At 45.7% G+C, this 19,893-nt stretch overlaps 1 protein-coding gene across 4 annotated transcripts in view; it reads left to right on the top strand.

The window, feature by feature from the left end:
• Nucleotides 1-18,948, top strand: part of SH3RF1 (SH3 domain containing ring finger 1) — a 146,614-nt gene extending 127,666 nt beyond the window's left edge. For 3 of the 4 annotated variants that reach the window (XM_070757405.1, XM_070757404.1, XM_070757403.1), the window contains 2 exons: nucleotides 15,604-15,938; nucleotides 18,159-18,948. In XM_070757405.1, the coding sequence (XP_070613506.1) occupies nucleotides 15,604-15,938; nucleotides 18,159-18,327 (504 nt within the window). In that variant the 3' untranslated portion in view covers nucleotides 18,328-18,948. The remainder of the gene's footprint in view (nucleotides 1-15,603; nucleotides 15,939-18,158) is intronic. The other variant, XM_070757406.1, reaches the window with a different exon arrangement.
• Nucleotides 18,949-19,893: the final 945 nt, after the last annotated feature.

Here is a 19,893-nt window from a genome sequence, read left to right as displayed (position 1 = left end):
GTTAATCATTTCAATTGCTTCCCTGGCTATTTTGTTGTTTCCACAATCAAACAGCTTAAAAAACAAGTCCTCCTTAAAATGTCTCATAGTTTATAATCCAAGGATAGTGTGTGAAAAACAAAAGCAATTTTACGGCTCCCAAATTGCTTGTGGCAATTGTTTTCCTGCCAATAGGTGCATCTCTGCAGTTCTAATCAACTGAATAGGGGGAAAACAGTATAAATCCATGTTTTAAACCTTATTTTACAATTTTCTTTATTTGTCTTTCAATATTCCAGTACTTTAAATATCTCAGTCTCTGTTTTGTGCTGGTGTTTAAACTTCCACTTCTTTCATTTTCACCTACGCCAAATTAGCTGCTAATTCTTAAAAGTTAAAATAACTTTTAAAGTTCTTTAAATACATTTTTTTGAATGTGTGTTGACCAATCACTCACCCATTGTTGATCCTCCCTCAATTCACTGCTCCTGCACAAAACCTAATCCGGTTGCCCCAGTTTATGATGACCACCATGGACATAGTTACCGGTTTGAAGAGCTTTCCTTCTTCCCTGCTGATTTTTTGGCCCTCTTATTAATAATCTAGCAAGGAAAACCAACTAAAGGCCAATAGAGTATCCACTTCACTCCCCTCCCCAACTGGGCAAATTTTATTACCGTATATACTTGAGTATAAGTCGACCCGATTATAAGCTGAGGCACCTTCTTTTGCCACAAAAACTGGGAAAACTTATTAACTTCATAAGCTTAGGGTGGAAAATACAGTGGCTACTGGTAACTTATAAAAATGGAATATTCTTCTACTGTAGCTTCTTAAAATTCTTTTTGTAGGATAATTTTTTAAAAAGCATATAAAGAATGATTGCAGGAACTGGGTATATCTAGTTTAATGAAAAAAGGACCAGGGGAGACATGATAGCAGTCTTCCAATATCTCAGGGTTTGCCACAAAGAAGAGAGAGTCAACCTATTCTCCAAAGCACCTGAGGGCAGAACAAGAAGCAATGAGTGGAAACTAAATAAGGAGAGAAGCAACTTAAAACTAAGGAGAAAATTTCTGACAGTTAGAGCAATGAATCTGTGGAACAGCCTGCCACCAGAAGTTGTGAATGCTCAAACACTGGAAGTTTTAAAGAAGATGTTGGATACCCATTTGTCTGAAGTAGTGTAGGGTTTCTGCCTAAGCAGGGGGTTGGACTAGAAGATCTCCAAAGTCCCTTCCAACTCCGTTATTATTATTATTGTGTAACTTTTCCTTCCAAAATGTTTTTTATTTCTTGCACCTTTCTTCCTCCCCTTCCTAAATCTCTCTTCTTAAATTCCTTCTTTTATCATAACCAAAAACATCTTAAAATATCTTCAGGAATGTAATCAAACCTGTTATCTTAATCTTCATTACAATATCATTATATAATTGGGATTTCATATATTATTTCAAAACAATTGCTTAAATCAAACTTCCATATGATAAATATTCAGATTTTCCATTTAAAACATATTTCATAAGTTAAAATCATTACTGTCTCAATAGATCAGTAAATAACAATTGGGGGTTACTCAATCATTAATTGCAAAATCTTTCTTCTACATGATATTTATCTTGCACAAGGAGAAACCATACTCTAAAAAAAAAAGGTAAATCTATTCATATTAATTATGTAGAACAAATGATTAATGCCAAAATTCATACTTATCCCAATCTTTATATTGTTTTAAACAAGTCAGCATTAACAATCCTCTTGGGTATGATAAGTATAGCTTGAAGAAAAAGTTTAATTACACAGAGTTATCCCCACTTGAAGCAACATTTTCTTACAAAATAACCTCTTCTGTTACTAGAAATTAATCAAATTTAAATGGGTAACCTACATTTTACTTGTAAAATATGTTGCTGGCTTGGAAGACTTCTATTTCTGATCAGGGGAAAAAGCCATGGTTCCTTCGTTCTGAAAGTCTCTTCAATCCTCCCACCTCTTCCCCCAGTGCTTCCTGTAGAGAAGGAGCTGTGATTGGTTCAGCCTGCTGCCAATCAGCCAACTCTCTCAGTGCCTCCTTTCTGTGTAGAGGAGGAACTGTGATTAGTTCAGTCTGATGCCAATCAGGCAGCCGAGGGGTGTTGCCGGCTGGGCTGTAGCAAGAGCAGAAGCAGACATGCAAAGAAAAAACCTCATGTTGCCAGAGCCATGAGGTTTCCTCCCTCCCTGCCTTTCACATCCAAACTGTGCAGCTTTGGAAAATGCTGCACGGGAGTTTTCAGGTCAGTGAAAACTGACTTGAGTATAAGCCGAGGTTTGATTTTTTGTGCTGAAAATCTCCGCTTATACGATATTTTCCAAGCTGATCCCTGAAGTAAGAAACAAAGGCAGCAAAGACTAGCATTGCTTCTCTGTCATAAAACTCTCACAGGGATATGTCAAGGGTAGACAAACTTGGCTCTTCTATGACTTGTGGACTTCAACTCCCAGAATTCCTGAGCCAATCATGCTAGCTCAGTAATTCTGGGAGTTGAAGTCCACATGTCATAGAAGAGCCAACTTTGCCTACCCTTGCTCTATGTGAACCTAGCAGAAGAATTATTGGGCACAATTAAAACCACAAGCTCAGAATGGCAACTGACACACCAAAAAGCTGTCTGAAGAATAACAAAAACCATACACCCTAATATCAAGTTAAACCCAAAGGGGTAGATAAGAGGCCAGCAATGAAAAGCTATGGAAAAAAGGAGCAGAAGGGTAAGGAGAAGAGGAAGGGAAAGGAAGGTTGCTGAATAGAAAATCCAAGGGAGAGAGGAAAGCAAGGAGCCAGGGAGGAGGGGAGGGAGAAGCTCAGATGCCCCCCTCCAGGTGTTGCTGCCTCGCCCCCCCCCCCTCCAGGCAAAGAGCCAGCCCCATGTATTCTAGAAAGCCCCCCTCCACAAACAGATGGAACGTTTACAACAGAGGAAAGGGCGAGGATTGGAGGAAGTCAAGCTTGCAGCTGCAGCCACCGGGGTTCGGTAACAGGAATAAACACCGGTAAGCCCCAAAGCCGTCTGATGAAGCATTTGCTCCTCTCTCTCCACCCCTACTGAATCAGCCCTCGCTCTTTCCTTCTCCCACCCACCCACCCCAGGACATAGATGCCGCTCCTTCTGTAGTTCGTAGGAGCTGCAATTCATACCTGCTATTTGCAATCCTATTTTTGTGAACATAGAAAAATAGTTTTTGGTTCAGTCTAACTTATTCCTACCCCAAAGTTACACTTTCCTGCCGTATTAGGAAAGAAAAGATGCCATTTGATGCTAAATACCCTAAAAGGACTTTTGTAAGTGGAATGAATGTCCTCAAAATGCATCAGACAAAATCCTCACAACTCTGCCCCTTTAGGGACTGTTCGCCGACCTCCTCAGCATTAAAAGGAGTTTGAGGCCATATTGAAAATAGGCTGGGGGGGTGATTTCCCCCTCCCCCCAACTGGCCACTCGCCCCCCTTTGGACGCGCTCCTCCCGGGAATCCCGAAGCAGCCCCCGTCTTGCGAGGCTTCTTTGAAACTTTTTCACCAACTTCCCCTTGACTCCTTCCTCCTGGCACGAAACTTCCTCTCCTCCCATCCATCCCACTCCTGTGTCGCTATGGGGGAAGGAAAAAGTTTTGCTTTGGAATTGTTTCAGCCAGGGAGAGACGGCCCCTGCCCAGCCCCTGCCACAGCCACTCGCCTGAGCTGAGCCCACCACTCAATAACACGGTGCCGGTGCAGACGATGGCTCTGCCCATTCAGGGTCTGTTCGCAGACCTCCTCAACCTCGCGATTTGGCCTAGGGCATGAATACGACATTCTTGGTGCTGCTGCTCCTCAAGCGAAAGCCGCTGGGGCCACCTCAGCAGTTACCGCCACCGCCACTGCCTCCCCCGGGACTGCTTACTCGGGCGGCGCGCCCCCCTTTTCCCTCCTAGTTGGAGGGCCCAGGCAGCTGCCTGGAAAGAGACTTTGCTAATGATGCTATGCCTGGCACCCTGGCCATCCCTGGGACTAAGATGCCTGCCTCCCGCCAAGGGCTGCCAGGCAGCCTCGTCAGCATTCAATGTATAAGACGCACCCAGTTTTTAAAGCACTTTTTTGCAATAAAAAGGTGCATCTTATACACCAAAATATGGTAGTTCTTCACCAAGTGAGAAATCAAGAAGATTCCTAAACATCCTTGCTGACAAATTTGTTGTTCAAAAAGTGGAGGAGGGAACTAGAGGAACCGCCATACTGGATTTAATACAAACAGAAATGAAGTGATAGAAGGAGTCAAAACTGCAGGAACATTGAGTGAGAATGACCATATCATACCAAAATTTACCATAACGCAAACACAAATAATTGAACACAATTACACCAAAATCCTAGATTTTAGAAAAGCCAATTTCAATAAACTCTGAAAAAAACTGGAAAATATTCCTTGGATGAAAGTTCTCAAGGGAAAATCAAATCAAGAAGCTTGGGAGACTCTGAAAAACAAGATAACCCCCCCTCCCCGAATAGCGCAATCCCGAAGAGAAGGAAAAACAAGAAATCCAAAAGGAAACCAATATGGCTACACAAAGATATCATTAACAAATTGAATGGGGGAAAAAAAGACAAATACAAAAAATGGAAAATGGGACAAATTACCAAGGCAGAGTACCAACAGACAGCCAGAATCTGCAAAGAAAAAAATCAGGACAGCAAAGGTCCAAAATGAACAAAGACTTGCAACAAAAGTCAAAGATTTAAAAAAAGGTTTCTCCTAACACATAAACAACAAGAAAAAAATCAAGGAAACAGTTGGCCCACTAAAGAGAGAAGACGGCAAAGAAGTAAAAGACAACACAGACAAAGCAGAGCGACATAACATATTCTTCAGACCAGTCTTCACACAAAAAGAAACTGCAGCTGATCAGTAACACAACAGCAAAAAATAGATTCGAAACAAAATTCAACATAAGCAAAAATACAGTAAGAGATCACTTGTCTGAACTAATGAATACAAATCATCAGGAACAGATGGACTACATCCCAAAGTCTTAAGGAACTTGCAGATGTCATTTCAGAACCACTGCACCACATCTTCCAAAAATCCTGGAATGTGGAAACTACCTGAAGACTGGAAATGAGCTGACGTGATCCCATCTACAGAAAAGATTAAAAAACAGAACCAGGTAACTACAGATCAATCATCTTAACATCAATACCTGGGAAAATACTGAAAAAAATACAAATCTGCCACCACTTAGAAACAAACAAAGTAATAACCAGCAACCAGCATGGGTTTGTTAAGAAAAAATCATGCCAAACCAATCTCATTTTATTCTTCAACACTGTGACCAAATTAATAGAACAGCGAAATATAGTGGACATAATATACTTGGACTTCAGCAAAGCATTTGACAAAGTAGACCACAACCTACTTCTCCGAAAGCTAGAAAAAAAGTGGGATAGACAGCTACACAACCAGATGGATTAACAACTGGCTGACTAACCATGCCCAACGAGTCATCCTCAATGGATCTAAGTCCATGTAAAGAGAAGTAAAAAGTGGAGTACCATAAGGTTCTGTCCTAGGCCCAGTAGAGTCTCAATTATCTGACATAAATGGGAGGGCTGATAGTTGGATAGCCGAAAATGTCAGATAATCCAGACTCTACTGTATGTGGCTTTGACCTGATTCAAAATCAAGGCAGGAGAACTACTAAAAACCAACAGGTAATCTGTCTGCCCCTTGCGTGCTCTTTCCTTCTGTCCTCTGCTTGCCGCTGCCGCTGCTGCCATAAACATTTCCTGCAAGGAGGGCCTGTGCTGCCTTCCACTTCACTCCTCCCAGCTCGCTCACCCGCCTGCCTGCCTGGGCACCGCAGCAGCCTGCGTCTCCCCTGCCCCGGCTCCCCTCAGTTTCACCCTCCTGCCTGGAAGATGGCACTGGACAGCCAGGTTGGTGTGCTTGGGAACGGGGTGGTAGGCAGATAGGCATGGAGAAGAGGCAGGATGAGAAGGGGTGGAAAGGCGGCTGCGGACCGGGGCGTTGGGAGGGTTAGGTAGCTCGTTCCTTCTGGCTGGGCAGCCAGTACCTGCAAGAGAGGCAAGAAATGTCTCTCTCTCTCCTCCCCATCTCCACCTTCTCGCTTCTTTCCCCCCAATTGAGGCTTTGCAGAGAGAAGTCAGTCTTTGAGGATTGCTTCCTTGTTGCGGTTGCCATGTTTAGGGGAGTGTCTGGGGGTGTGGAAATGCCTACAGCCATGCCGCCAAGCAGCCGTGACATCGGATTATCTGGAATGTAGGATGATTGAAGGACAGATAATCGAGACTCTACTGTATTTTCATAAACGACCTAGATGACAGAGTAGAAGGGAACTAACCAAATTTGCAGATGATATCAAACTGGCAGGAGTAACTAATAACCCAGAGGACAGGCTTAGGATCTAGATCAGGGTGGGCAATTAATTTTGCCATGGGGCCGCATGAGAAATTGGGATGGTTTTAGAGAGCCAGATTAATATAATTAACTCAGTTCTACCCAATATTGTATATTATTGGGCAGAAATGAGTTAATTATATTATAATTAAAAATTATAATATAAATTGCTATTATAACTATTTCTTTATTTCCTATTTTAATTCTTACACTTAATATTCTTCCTTCTTCGTCCGAATAGATTTTTTCCGGTTGTAGTGTATCCCTAATGTATAAAGCTATCCCTCTCTTTTTTGAATCTGTTAATGCTGTAAATAATTTACCTAATTTTTTGTTTTCTAATAATTTGCGGTCCTGGTTTCTTATATGGACTTCTTGTAGGCATAATATATCTGAGTTTTGTTTTATTAATTTCATCATTGTCTGTTTCCTTTTAATAGGTGAATTCAATCCGTTGATATTTACTGAAAATAGATTAAGTGTATTCGTCATATTTTTCTTCTTTCCCTTTCCCGATTCCTCTCTTCGCTTCTACTGACGCTTTGCCGCCGCTCTTGTTGTGACTCTGTCCTCCTTTTGTTGTTCTCCCTTGTCCTGTTCCTCCTCTCCTCTCCTTTCCTCCAGTGTTTCCTCTCGAGGTCGGTCTTCTATCTCTTGGCGGTTATCTTCTTCTTTCTCTAGGTGTCCGCTTTTTCAAACGAATCAATTTTAATTTTCCTCCCATTCCATGTTATTAAAAGTCCATCTGGGATTAACCATCGAAATGGTATTTCCCTTCTCATTAACTTAGCCGTGAAATAGTGATATATTTTTAAAAAATAAAATAAAAATTATAATATTATATTATATTATATTATATACATATATTATAATTACAGTGATCCCCCGATCATTGCGAGGGTTCCGTTCCAGGACCCCCCCGCAATGAGCGGGTTTTCGCGAAGTAGCGCTGTGGAAGTAAAAACACCATCTGCGCATGCGCAGATGGTGTTTTTACTTCCCAGCAGCGAGGAGGCGAAGATTGGGGTTTCCCCGCCGCCCACGCAAACTCCTCGCTGCTGCCGCGCCCCGCCGCTCGCCCGCCCTGAAAGGGAAAGCCCCCCCAGGCCGGCTCCGATCCCCCCAGGCCGGCTCCGATCCCCCAGGCCGGCTCCGATCATTTTAAAACAGGCGCGCCGCTTCTCCGCTGACTCCTGGCAAACTTCCCCGCTTTAGGAGTAAGCTGAGAAGCGGCGCGCCTGTTTTAAAACGATCGGAGCCGGCCTGGGGGGGCTTTCCAGCAACCCACGAGCCCGGGTTGGGGGCTCATGGGTTGCTGGAAAGCCCCCCCAGGCCGGCTCCGATCCCCCAGGCCGTGTCTCCTTCTCCCTCCTCCTCCTCTTCTTCCCCGCTCTTCCATCCTTCGCCGCCGAGGTCGCCAGGAAGGGAGAAGAAGAGTCAATGAACGGCGCCAGCCGCCGCCTCGCCCAACGCAAAGTGCAAGAGCCCAGACCCGGAGGCAACCCGCTCGCTGTCTGCGGCGCTTCGAGTTTCTCCTCCCGGAGGCGCGCTCGGCGCTCGCTGCAGCGGGGGAAGACCCAGAGAAGGTTCCTTCGTCCGCTGCCCACAGAAAGGGGAAACCCGGATCTTCGGCTGCAGCGAGCGTCGAGCGCGCCTCTGGGAGGAGAAACTCGAAGCGCCGCGGACAGCGAGCGGGTTGTCTCCGGGTCTGGGCTCTCGTGCTTTGCGTTGGGCGAGGCGGCGGCTGGCGCCGTTCATTGACTCTTCTTCTCCCTTCCTGGCGCTCGCTGTCCGCGGCGCTTCGAGTTTCTCCTCCCGGAGGCACGCTCGGCGCTCGCTGCAGCAGGGGAAGACCCAGGGAAGGTTCCTTCGTCCGCTGCCCACGGAAAGGGGAAACCCGGATCTTCGGCTGCAGCGAGCGCCGAGCGCGCCTCCGGGAGGAGAAACTCGAAGCGCCGGGGACAGCGAGCGCCAGGAAGGGAGAAGAAGAGTCAATGAACGGCGCCAGCCGCCGCCTCGCCCAACGCAAAGCACGAGAGCCCAGACCCGGAGACAACCCGCTCGCTGTCCGCGGCGCTTCGAGTTTCTCCTCCCAGAGGCGCGCTCGACGCTCGCTGCAGCCGAAGATCCGGGTTTCCCCCTTCTGTGGGCGGCGGACGAAGGAACCTTCCCTGGGTCTTCCCCCGCTGCAGCGAGCGCCGAGCGCGCCTCCGGGAGGAGAAACTCGAAGCGCCGCAGACAGCGAGCGGGTTGCCTCCGGGTCTGGGCTCTTGCGCTTTGCGTTGGGCGAGGCGGCGGCTGGCACCGTTCATTGACTCTTCTTCTCCCTTCCTGGCGACCTCGGCGGCGAAGGATGGAAGAGCGGGGAAGAAGAGGAGGAGGAGGGAGAAGGAGACACGGCCTGGGGGATCGGAGCCGGCCTGGGGGGGCTTTCCAGCAACCCACGAGCCCGGGTTGGGGGCTTGTGGGTTGCTGGAAAGCCCCCCCAGGCCGGCTCCGATCTTTTAAAACAGGCGCGCCGCTTCTCCGCTGACTCCTGGCGAACTTCCCCGCTTTAGGAGTCAGTGGAGAAGCGGCGCGCCTGTTTTAAAACGATCGGAGCCGGCCTGGGGGGGCTTTCCAGCAACCCACGAGCCCCCCACCTGGGCTCATGGGTTGCTGGAAAGCCCCCCCAGGCCGGCTCCGATCTTTTAAAACAGGCGCGCCGCTTCTCCGCTGACTCCTGGCGAACTTTCCCACTTTAGGAGTCAGGAGAAGACCCAGGGAAGCCGCCCAGCAGCTGATTTGCCCGGCGCCATCTACGCATGCGTGCCCATAGAAAAAAGGGCACGCATGCGCAGATGGTGTTTTGACTTCCGGGTTGAAAAATCGCAAATTAGCCTGTTCCCAATGGTCGGGAACGCAATAACCGGGGGATCACTGTATATTATAATTATAAATTAATTGCCCACCCCTGCCTTCCTTCCTTCCTTCCTTCCTTCCTTCCTTCCTTCCTCCATTTCTCATTCTTTCCTTTTCCAGATGGAGAGAAGCTTCTGTCTCTCTGATTTTCTCTGCCTTTTATTTCTGCTTTTGAGCAGTTCTTTACTTCTCTTTCAAAATATTCCTTTCAGATGCCTCTCTTCAATTGACCTACATTGTCAGTTGAGAAAACATAGTGGAGGCTTTGCCTGAAAGTAGCTTTAGATTCCTTTTCTTCCTCCCACTCCCTTTTCCCCCCCTGACAAATGGGGGGGGGTTTGCTTTAAATTTCTTGGAAAGGCCATTGAAACCGATAAACAATTAAAAAATGAGCATTTATTGGACTTTTGCAAAAGGGCATGGAAAGAGAATTTCTCCTTCCCTCCTTCCCTCCCTCCATTTCTCCTTCCTTCCTTCCTCCCTCCATTTCTCCTTCCTTCCTTTCTCCATTTCTCCTTCCTTCCTTTCTCCATTTCTCCTTCCTACCTCCACGGGCTGGTCACAGACCGGGCTGGCTGCATCCGGCCCTCGGGCCGCATTTTCCCCAGGTCTGATCTAGATGGATCTTGACAGACTTGAACACTGGGCCCAATCAAACAAAATAAAATTCAATGCAGAGAAAAGTAAAATCCTACACCTAGGTAAGACAAACCAAAAATGTACATATAAACTGGGTGAAACCACACTCAATAGCAGCGACTTTGAGAGAGATCTTGGAGTCTTGATGGACAACCAACTAAATATAAGCCAGCAATATGTAGCAGCAATCAAAAAAACCAATGTAATCCTAAATTGCATTAACAGAGGGATACAATCTCGGACTAGAGAGTTACTATTACCACTCTATAAAGCCCCCCAGTTTTGGTCACCACAGTACAAAATAGACATTGAAACTCTGGAGAAAGTGCAGAATAGAGCAACCAGGATGATAAGCGGGCTGGAAACTAAACATACAAAGAGAGTTTGCAGAAACTGGGCATGGCCAGTCTGACGAAGAGAAGGACCAGGGGTGACATAACAATGTTCCAATATTAGGAGACATTCAAACTGGAAATAAGGAACTTTCTGATGGTGAAAGCGATCAACCTCAAAGAGAGATTGGACTGCCATTTGTCCAAAATAGTGTAGGAACTCTCAGTTGAGTGGGTTGGACTAGATGACCTACAAGGTCCCTTCCAACTCTAATAATAATCTAATCTAATTCTGATCCAGATCCAGATCCAGATCCAGCTTATCAATGAGCACATTTTGCTACAGGAACTTCTCGATCTTTTCTTACAAGGCATACTGTAAATCCTGCAGCATACCCGACCCTCAACCTTCACCTCTTTCTCATCCACCATCACCTTCTCCAGCGCACTTGCAAGGAGAGTCCAACATGGGTAATACTCTAGTCCAGCGTTTCCCAACCGCTGTGCCGCGGCACACTGGTATGCCGCGAGACAAGGTCAGGTGTGCCGTGAAGTTCCGCTTCCAAACCGGAAGTTGAGTGTCCCGGCTTGCTTCTTCACACCTTCATTTTCGCGCCTTTCTTCTTCGTGCCTTCTTTGCAGCAGGTGAGCTTGGGACTCGGCGGGATGGCAATAGCAGCGGCTGAGGCTTTCACTTGTGGCATCGGGAGTGCTAATAGCGGCGGTGGCGGGAATAGCGGGGGGGGGGGGGGCTCCTGCAAGTGGAAGCCTCAGCCCTGGAGCCCCCTCGTGCCCATGGCTTCTCGTCGATGCCTCTGCCTGCCCGATCCGCGGGAGTGCTAATAGCGGCGGTGGGCAGGAGCCCCCCCCTCGCTATTCCCGCCGCCGCCGCTATTAGCACTCCCGCAGATCGGGCAGGCAGAGACATCGACGAGAAGCCATGGGCGCGAGGGGGCTCCAGGGCTGAGGTTTCCACTTGCAGGAGCCCCCCCCGCTATTCCCGCCGCCGCCGCTATTAGCACTCCCGCGGATCGGGCAGGCAGAGACATCGACGAGAAGCCATGGGCGCGAGGGGGCTCCAGGGCTGAGGCTTCCACTTGTGGCTGTCCCCGCCCGCCCGATCCTTCCTTCTCTCCGGCTTTTTTGGGGTGCGGCTTCTTCCACAGCGGCGGCTGCAGCAGTGCTGGCGATCCGGCCGCTAGCCGCTCCAAGCGCTGTGGGAACGCCCACCCCTCTCACAGTCCCGTCCTGGGCTGTCAGTAAAGGGGCTGTTTGCTCGGAACATTCAAACTAAGGGAAACCTTTGCTGGCCTCCACAGAGAAGAAAGGAAGAGAGAGAACGAGAGAGAGCAACAGAGAGAGAGAGTGAGAAAGAACAAGAGAGAGAAAGCATGAGAGAGAGAGAAAGAAAAGAGAGAGAGAGAAAATAAGAGAATGAGAGAGAGCAACAAAGAGAGAGAAAGAACAAGAAAAAGCACGAGAGAAGAAAAGCAAGAGAGAAAAAGAGAGATAGCAAGAGATACTGAAAGAAAGCAAGAGAGAGAGAGAGAAAAAGAAAGCAAGAGACACAGATAGGAAGAGGAAAGGAGAGAAAGAGAAATGAGAACAAAAAGGGGAGGAGAAATGAGAAAATGATTGAGGCAGAGAATGAGAGGAGAGAGAAACAAGAGAGAGAGGTGATTCTTGAAGCATGGTAAAAAGCACCCAAATAATAAGAAAAAAAACCCAGCCCTCACCTGTTTTTGAAAAGAATAAAAGAGAATAAAACCCCAGCCCTCACCTGGTTTTGGAAATGGTTTGAGTACACACAGACATATAAGGGGCGGGGGGAGAGACAGAAATGAGACAGTAGTATAAATTTGAGGAGGGATGATTGATGATTGGCTGTATTTATAAGGGGATGTTACATGGGATTGTATGTTCTATGTATAAATACATGTAGAAATACTGTAGATCTGAAGGTCAGCAGTTAAAATCTCATCCCCAGCTCCAGGTTGACTCAGCCTTCCATCCTTCCGAGGTGGGTAAAATGAGGACCCAGATTGTGGGGGCAATATACTGGCTCTGTTAAAAAATGCTATTGCTAACATGTTGTAAGCCGCCCTGAGTCTAAGGAGAAGGGGGCATAAAAATTGAATAAATAAATAAATAAATAATATTTACTGTCTTTTTGTGTCATTTTGGTTGGTGGTGTGCCCCAGGATTTTGTAAATGTAAAAAGTGTGCCGCGGCTCAAAAAAGGTTGAAAATCACTGCTCTAGTCTGATTGAAAGGGACTGAGTTTAATTTAAATATTAGACAGGCACCACCCCCTAGCCCTCCTGTCTAAAAAACTCAGTCGCAGTAAAGGGACTCTGAGTTTTCTCCTCTTAAACTTTCAATAGTTTAGAAGTGGTTTCGTAAATCAAGTTTATTCTAACATTGTTTTTCATTTTGTTTTTATTACAGAAAGAAGTGATTACTTCAGATACAGGGCCCCCTCCTTCGCAGCATAGGGTCATTACGCTCCGAGGGTACTACCCTCAGGGCTGCTGCTCCCCCCCCCCATCTCCACAACCCCTCAACCCCACTTAACCAAAGAGGGCTGATTTAATTGGAGACGGGGAGCTACCGGGTCACCGACCTCTGCGGTCACACCCAGGAGACAGGAGGCGGTTGACGCTGGGGGGGGTCCACCCCCCCCAGCGAACATACCGGGCCGAAAACGAGTGCAACATCGGCACCAAGCCAAGCCGAGGGATCCCACGCAGGGTGCTTCGAAACCGGCATTATCAGACGGATTTGCTCTGGAGGCGAGGGAAAGACCTCCCAGAGCGACGTGGGAGTCTGGCGGGGCCCCATAATGAGGCGGGAAGGCACCAAAACAACAGTTGTCATGGCAACCAAGTATCGGCCATTTTGGGATGCCCCAAAACAAGCGGGATGACTCACGGCTCTTGGAGCTCCAGTGGTTGCCATGGCAACAAGAACGTCGGCCATTTTAAAAGTGCTGAGAAGCAGGAGGCCCATTTTGAAGGACGTGGAGCAGGGTACCTCCCACTAAACATGTCATATTAGCAACATTAAAATCTGCCCTGGAGACACACAAGCGTGTTAGAAGGCCTTTTACTTTCTCCTCACAACATGCATGAAGAGAGCGGAGGTGCAGCAGATTGCTAACTCAAAACTACCAAATCTTCTCAAAGGCCAAATCTTGTCAAAGTTCCTCTCTTAGAGAAGCAGAGAAGAGAATCAAAGTGCTTGAGAAGCAACTCGAGGCAACCCAGAGGCAGCTGATACCGGTAGCCTCACCATCACAGGCTAGCCTTTCCTTGGGGCCTATTCTTCCGCCAGCCTCCCCCATGATTACATCAGGGGTAGCAGGCTCGGCAACTGATAAGGACTGGTCTCCCAAGTGTCCTTTGCTGCCAGCTCCTTCCCCGGTACCGGAGCCATACACTCCGCTTAGGCAGGCCTCAATTTGGCCTAACCTTCCACCGTCTCCACAAGCATCGCACTCTGTTCTTGAGGCAGGGTCGGTCAGCCGAGCCAGGCGGGCGGTTGTGGCAGGGGGCAGTCATGTGCCTGTCCCCTGGCTGAGGGAACTTCGCTCTGAGTGCCCTCGGTCCTGCCCACCCCTGCCTCAGCTGAGTCCCTGCCTTGCATGGCCCAAGCATTGTGGGGAGGCTCTTGGAGCACACGCTGCAGCAGAAGAGAAGGGCCTCCTGGGCTGTTCTGCCAGCGTGGCTGACACCACCTTCTCTGCTGCACCAACAAAGGATTTCCGCCCGTGGCCTTGCCTGTTTCCCCTGCTCTCTCACTACAGAAGAAAGTCAGGGCTTTGCTGTCCGGCTCGGCTGAGGCACGGGCGGCCAGGTTCAAGGGTGCTCGGAGCGAAGCCGCCTCAGCCGAGCTCAGTCCCTGCCACAGTCCCGAGCCCGAGCCGAGCTCGCCACACAACAACATAGAGCCGGTGCGGACGACGGCTCTGCCCCTCGCAGATTTGGCGGTGGCGGCAGCTTAGAATGTAGACATGACATTCTTAGTGCTGCTGCTCCTTGAAGGGAAGCTGCCGGAGCCACCTCAACAGTTGCCGCCATCGCTGCCTTCAATGTATAAGAGGCACCCAATTTTTAAAGCACTTTTTTGTAGTAAAAGAATGCGTCTTATACACCGAGAAATGCGGTATATACTGGATAGACAGATCAAATAGGCCTTAGGAGGAAAAGCCCACAGCCACTCGGTCTTGTCTGGGTTAAGCTTGAGCCTGTTTGCCCCCATCCAGACCCTTGAATATCCCCAAGCTCCCTCTGAAACCCTTCTGGGTCGATTATGCCTCCCTGTGGTTGGGAATTGTACTTCTACCAACCGGCATTCTTAGCTGACTGGATTCACAGCATGCCCAAACTGCTTGACTGAATTGGATGGCTAGAAACAACTGGAAGAAAACGGTCTTAAGAAAACCTTGCTGCAAGTCATGTAGGGCTTTAAAAGTGATAGCCGACACTATGAATTACACCCAGAAGCATACTGATAACCAATGCAGCTCACAAAATAGGCATTATATGTATCGAATATCCAACACTCTTTTCTACCCATGCAGACACATTCTGCACCCGCTGAATTGTCTGAATTTTCTTTAAAGGCAGCCTAATATAGAGCACATTGAAGTAGCCAGATGAAAGATCACAGAGCTATGTGTAAACAAATTTAGGTCCTTTGAGAAGCCAAAGTATAAATTCTTGATCCTGTCAGCCAAGAATTTGCTGTAGTATGTGATATAGTTTATGTATGGGAACTGTTCTTGCTTAAATTTGATTAAAAGCTTCCACATGGTGTCTTTTATTTCATTTTTAATCTGTATTATAGATTTTATGTTTTTAATAACATTTATTATTAATGTATGTGTTTGAACTTTAGCTCTGAGTTGCACAAATTCTGTTTGTATTTAAGTAAAAATTACGCCTTTAGAAATAATGAGCAATAAGAGTCGTCAATATATGTAAAATAATTTGTGGAAATTATAACCTCATATTCCTTGCAGGATAATCCTAAAGTTTGCAGGTAATTTATATGGTTTTTAGCTGTTAGTAATACACTGAGATTAATTTTGTGGGGGGGAGATATTCCAAAATGGTTTCACTGTATCACACTACCACTCCACATGCTTGATTGTCCCGATGTATGTGAAGCATTATAAATTTATATTTTATTTATTAAATTTATATGCTGCCAATCTTATTATTGAAGATACCCTCAGTGGTTTTAAATACAATGCTAATTACCTATTGCCAAATGTAGAATTCCAAATTCATATTTCCTTTTTTAAAATATCTTATAGAAAGAAAAAAAGGGATTACTGAAATTACTTTCAGGAGCATCTACTAAGTGTAAACTTAGAGCATCACCACCATCATCCCCAACTCTCGAAGTTGAGCTGGCAACTACAGAACTCTCCCTTCAGGGTGCTGTAGGGCCAGAAATTCCATCAATTTCTGGTCAGGGAAGAACAGATACTTATCCCATGGAAAGTGAATCACCTACAATTGTGCTGGAGAGTACTCACAGCAAAACAAGTTCTTTAGATTCTAATATACCTGTAGTTCCTCCTCCAAGGCAACCATGCTCATCATTGGCTCCAGTGTCAAATGAATCCAGATCTGTAATCTATGAACGGTAAGTCATTTTGCTGGATAAAAATAGGTTATTTCTTACATTTCGTCAAGAAATGCTAATTGCTAATTATTAAAAAGGGATGGAAGAAATTGAATTGTCCTTGAATTGTAAAATAAATAAATGTTCATTTATTTGTAATATATTATATAAACAGGCAGTTGTTTCTAATATATTGCTTTTTGGACAGTGATCAGAAGGCCATACCTGATTGGGGGACTACTTCATACAGTATGAAGTATGGTTGCAAGAATTGGGTGCGTTTAGTTCAATGAAAAAGACTGGAAGTGATATGATAGCAGTGTTTCAATATCTAAAGGGTTGCTACAGAGGAGAGGGTCTTAACTTATTATCCAAAATACCTGAAGCGAGAACAAGAAGCAATGTGTGGAAATAATCAAGCAAAAAACCAACCTAGAAATAAGGAAAAGTTTCTTGGTAGTTAGAACAATTAAGCAGTGGAATGGGTTGCCTTCAGAAGTTGTGGGTGCTATATCACTGGAAGTTTTTAAGAAGAGATTGGACAACCATTTGTCTCAAATAGCATAAAGGCAATGATGGCGAACATTTTCGGCACCGAGTGCCCAAACCAGAACACATGTGCTTATGCAATGCCAGAGTGCCAGAAAGCCAAAGACCAACTGGCCAGTGCATACATCCCTGTTTTCAGGCCATTTGTAAAATCTGTTTTCGGGCCATTTTTAAATCTGTTTTTAGGTCATTTTCTGGACTATTTTTCAGGTCAAAAATGGTCCAGAAAACAGCCCATAAAACTGTTTATTTTGGCAGTTTTCCATGCCCCGGTGCCTGTGAAGACCAGCTGACATGCTGCAAACCAGAAGAACAGCTGGTGACTGACCGCATGCTCACAGAGAGGCATACGTGCCATAGGTTTGCCACCACGGCCATAAGGTTTCCTGCTTGAGCAGGGGATTGAACTACAAGACTTCCAAGATTTCTTCCAACTTTGTTATACTATGAAACTGGATATTGTGGGTTGAATATGACTGGCATAAAAGAAAGAATAATTCCCTTCATTAAACAAAGAAAGATTTGGTTATACAGTAATACCTTGTCTTACGAACTTAATTGATTCCGGGAGGAGGTTCGTAAGGTGAAAAGTTCGTAAGACAAAACAATGTTTCCCATAGGAAACAATGTAAAATCAATTAATGCGTGCAAGCAAAAAAAATTAATCACAAAAACAGCACTCTGCTAGGCGCCGCCACTCGGCTGTCATCTTTTGAAACAGCCAGGTGCTTCTCAGCGTTCTCCCAAATGCCGAACCTGGAAGTTTGGCAAAAGTTCAGGTTTGGGAGGCCGCCGAGAATCCCCGCTGCCCGGCTGTTGCCTTTTGAAACAGCCGGGGGGCTTCTCGGCGTTCTCCTGAACCCCAAACCTAGAAGTTCAGCAAAAGTTCGGGTTCAGCGTTCAGGTTCGGGAGGCCGCTGAGAAGCCCCGCTGCCCGGCTGTCACCTTGCCAGAAGAGCCATGGAGCTGTTGGCTGGTCAGGAGGCTCAAACGGAGGTGGGGAATCCCAATAGGGAATTCCATGGGCAGAGCTTTGACGTCACGGAGACGTCCTTCTTGGAGTCCACATTTTGGCCGGCCAGGAAGGACGTCTTCGTGATGTGAAAGCTCCGCCCATGGAATTCCCTATTGGCATTCCCCACCTCCATTTGAGCCTCCCGACCGGCCGACAGCTTCGCAGCTCTTCTGGCAAGGTGATAGCCGGGCGGTGGGGCTTCTCGGTGGCCTCCCGAACGCAAACGCCGAACCCGAACTTTTGCCGAACTTCCGGGTTTGGCGTTCGAACAGCGGGTTCATAAGGCGAAAAAAGTTCGTAAGGAGAGACAAAAATTTTCCAAACCCCAGGTTCATATCTCGAAAAGTTCGTATGACGAGGGGTTCGTATCACGAGGTACTGTACTGCATACTTTCAAGGACAATGGAATTTGCAGCAGATTCTCATTGGAATCTAAACTGATATGGTGAAAAATTATTTACAGAATGAAAATGAATAATGAAATTAACAAAATATATAACACGAAAATGGTGATAGCCAGAAGAGATACAATGTACATGTTGTCTGTTTTTATTAATTCTGAATTTAAGTTTAAAATTTGTTTATAATTATAAATAGTTCAGAGAAGCTTTCTGATTATTTTACCAATTTTCTAAACAGTGGAAGTCTAAATGTTTTTTAAAAATCTTATTCTGCAGATACAGAGTAGTGGTACCCTATCCTCCTCAGAGTGAAGCTGAACTTGAACTTAAAGAAGGAGATGTTGTTTTTGTTCATAAAAAGCATGAAGATGGCTGGTTCAAAGGCACATTGCAGCGAAATGGAAAAACTGGCCTTTTTCCTGGAAGCTTTGTGGAAAGTATCTAAGAAAAATATTTCAATTCAGCACTATAGAACGAAGAGAGAGATTGCAGCCATGGAAGGCTGTAGCATAAACAAATTTATATTGCTGTTTTTCAGTATCCCACAGCACAATTCTGGCAGCAAAGATTAAAATAGTTGCATTTTTATCATTTTGAATTTTTGAGTGTAAAGTGTGCCTTGTAATGTCTGATTTATTCTTCAGAGGATTTTAAAGGAGTGTGTGTATGTGTGTGTATATACACATACACACATACCGTAAAAGCTTATTGTTTACAAGGCTGTAGCTAATTTATTCATTTTTCTAAACTTGAATTCTGTTTAAAGTTAAAGTTTGGTGATTATGATTAACAAGTTATTTATAAGTTAAGGAGAAGCTGGATTCTTTTCTTACAAAAAGATATAATGTCAGATGGCTTTTCCCAGTTGTGTGTGACAGTGAAGTAAGTTTTTCTAATGGGTTAATGTTGGCTATAATGACGGTGATGTGGTCTCAGATTGAACTATGCACACTGGGGTAAAGTGACATTGTGGATTTGTTTTACTTAGGGTGAGAAACAATCTGTCAATAGCAAGTCTTAATGTCTCAGATAGAAACATTTCTGATTAAACATTTCTAAAAGGCAATGAAACAGCTATGCAGCATTAACATTTTTCAAAGCGAGAATCTATATACAGTATATAAAAGCAAAAACCATTCACATATTAATCACAAAATCTCCAGAACCGTAAAGCCTACAAACTTGAAATTTGCCACATATGTTCCGCTTGGCTTCTATAGGTGCTCACTAAGAAAGGATTTTTCAAAATAACTATCAGAACGTGATTATCTCTTATATTATTATTAACAATCTCTAATGTTAAGGAGTTCCACTCCCCACCTGAAAAAAAATCTGCTCCAATTGCAAAACACAAGCAGAGAAGTTTTATTTTTGCTTTCACAGCAGCAAGCAGCTTTACTACAGAACAGTTGAGCTAAGCTATACCCAGACTCCTTCCTTTCTCCTTGCTCACACAGCAAATACTGTTTGAATTTCCAAACACCCCTCAACTCTCTCTGCACCCTTAAACACTCAAAGAGCCACTTGGACCTGTTTCCCACAGAAAACAAAATGTTGGGAGTCACAAAACCTGAGTGGGCATGGTCAACTAAACATCACTCACTCCCACCCAGTCACATGACGCCTCACCAGCCACATATACCCAACTTTTGTGGCTTACTGTGTTTTTTCTCATCTCTCTCCCTTTCATCTCTCTCTCTGTCTATCTCCCTCTCTCTCATCTATCTCTCTCATTTCTTTTTCTCTATCTCACCCTCCCTCCCTCTTATCTTTCATCTATCTTTTTCTATTTTCCTGTCTATCACCCTTTCTCTATCTCCCTCTCATCCTGTCTCTCATTTCGTTCTGTCTGTCTCTCATCTTTCTCCGACCCCCGACCCCCCCCCCTGTGTGTTGTGTGTGTGTGTGGCTTGCTCACTCATTCACTCCCTGTCTCTGTCTCTCTTCTCACTTTCATAAAGCCCTGTGTGCTCTCTTTGGGGTTTTTTGCTATCTACTTTTCTTTCTTCCT

Source organism: Erythrolamprus reginae, chromosome 7, assembly GCF_031021105.1.
Source record: "Erythrolamprus reginae isolate rEryReg1 chromosome 7, rEryReg1.hap1, whole genome shotgun sequence".
Classification (NCBI taxonomy): Eukaryota; Metazoa; Chordata; class Lepidosauria; order Squamata; family Dipsadidae; genus Erythrolamprus; species Erythrolamprus reginae.
This window is presented reverse-complemented; position numbering and strand designations above follow the sequence as displayed.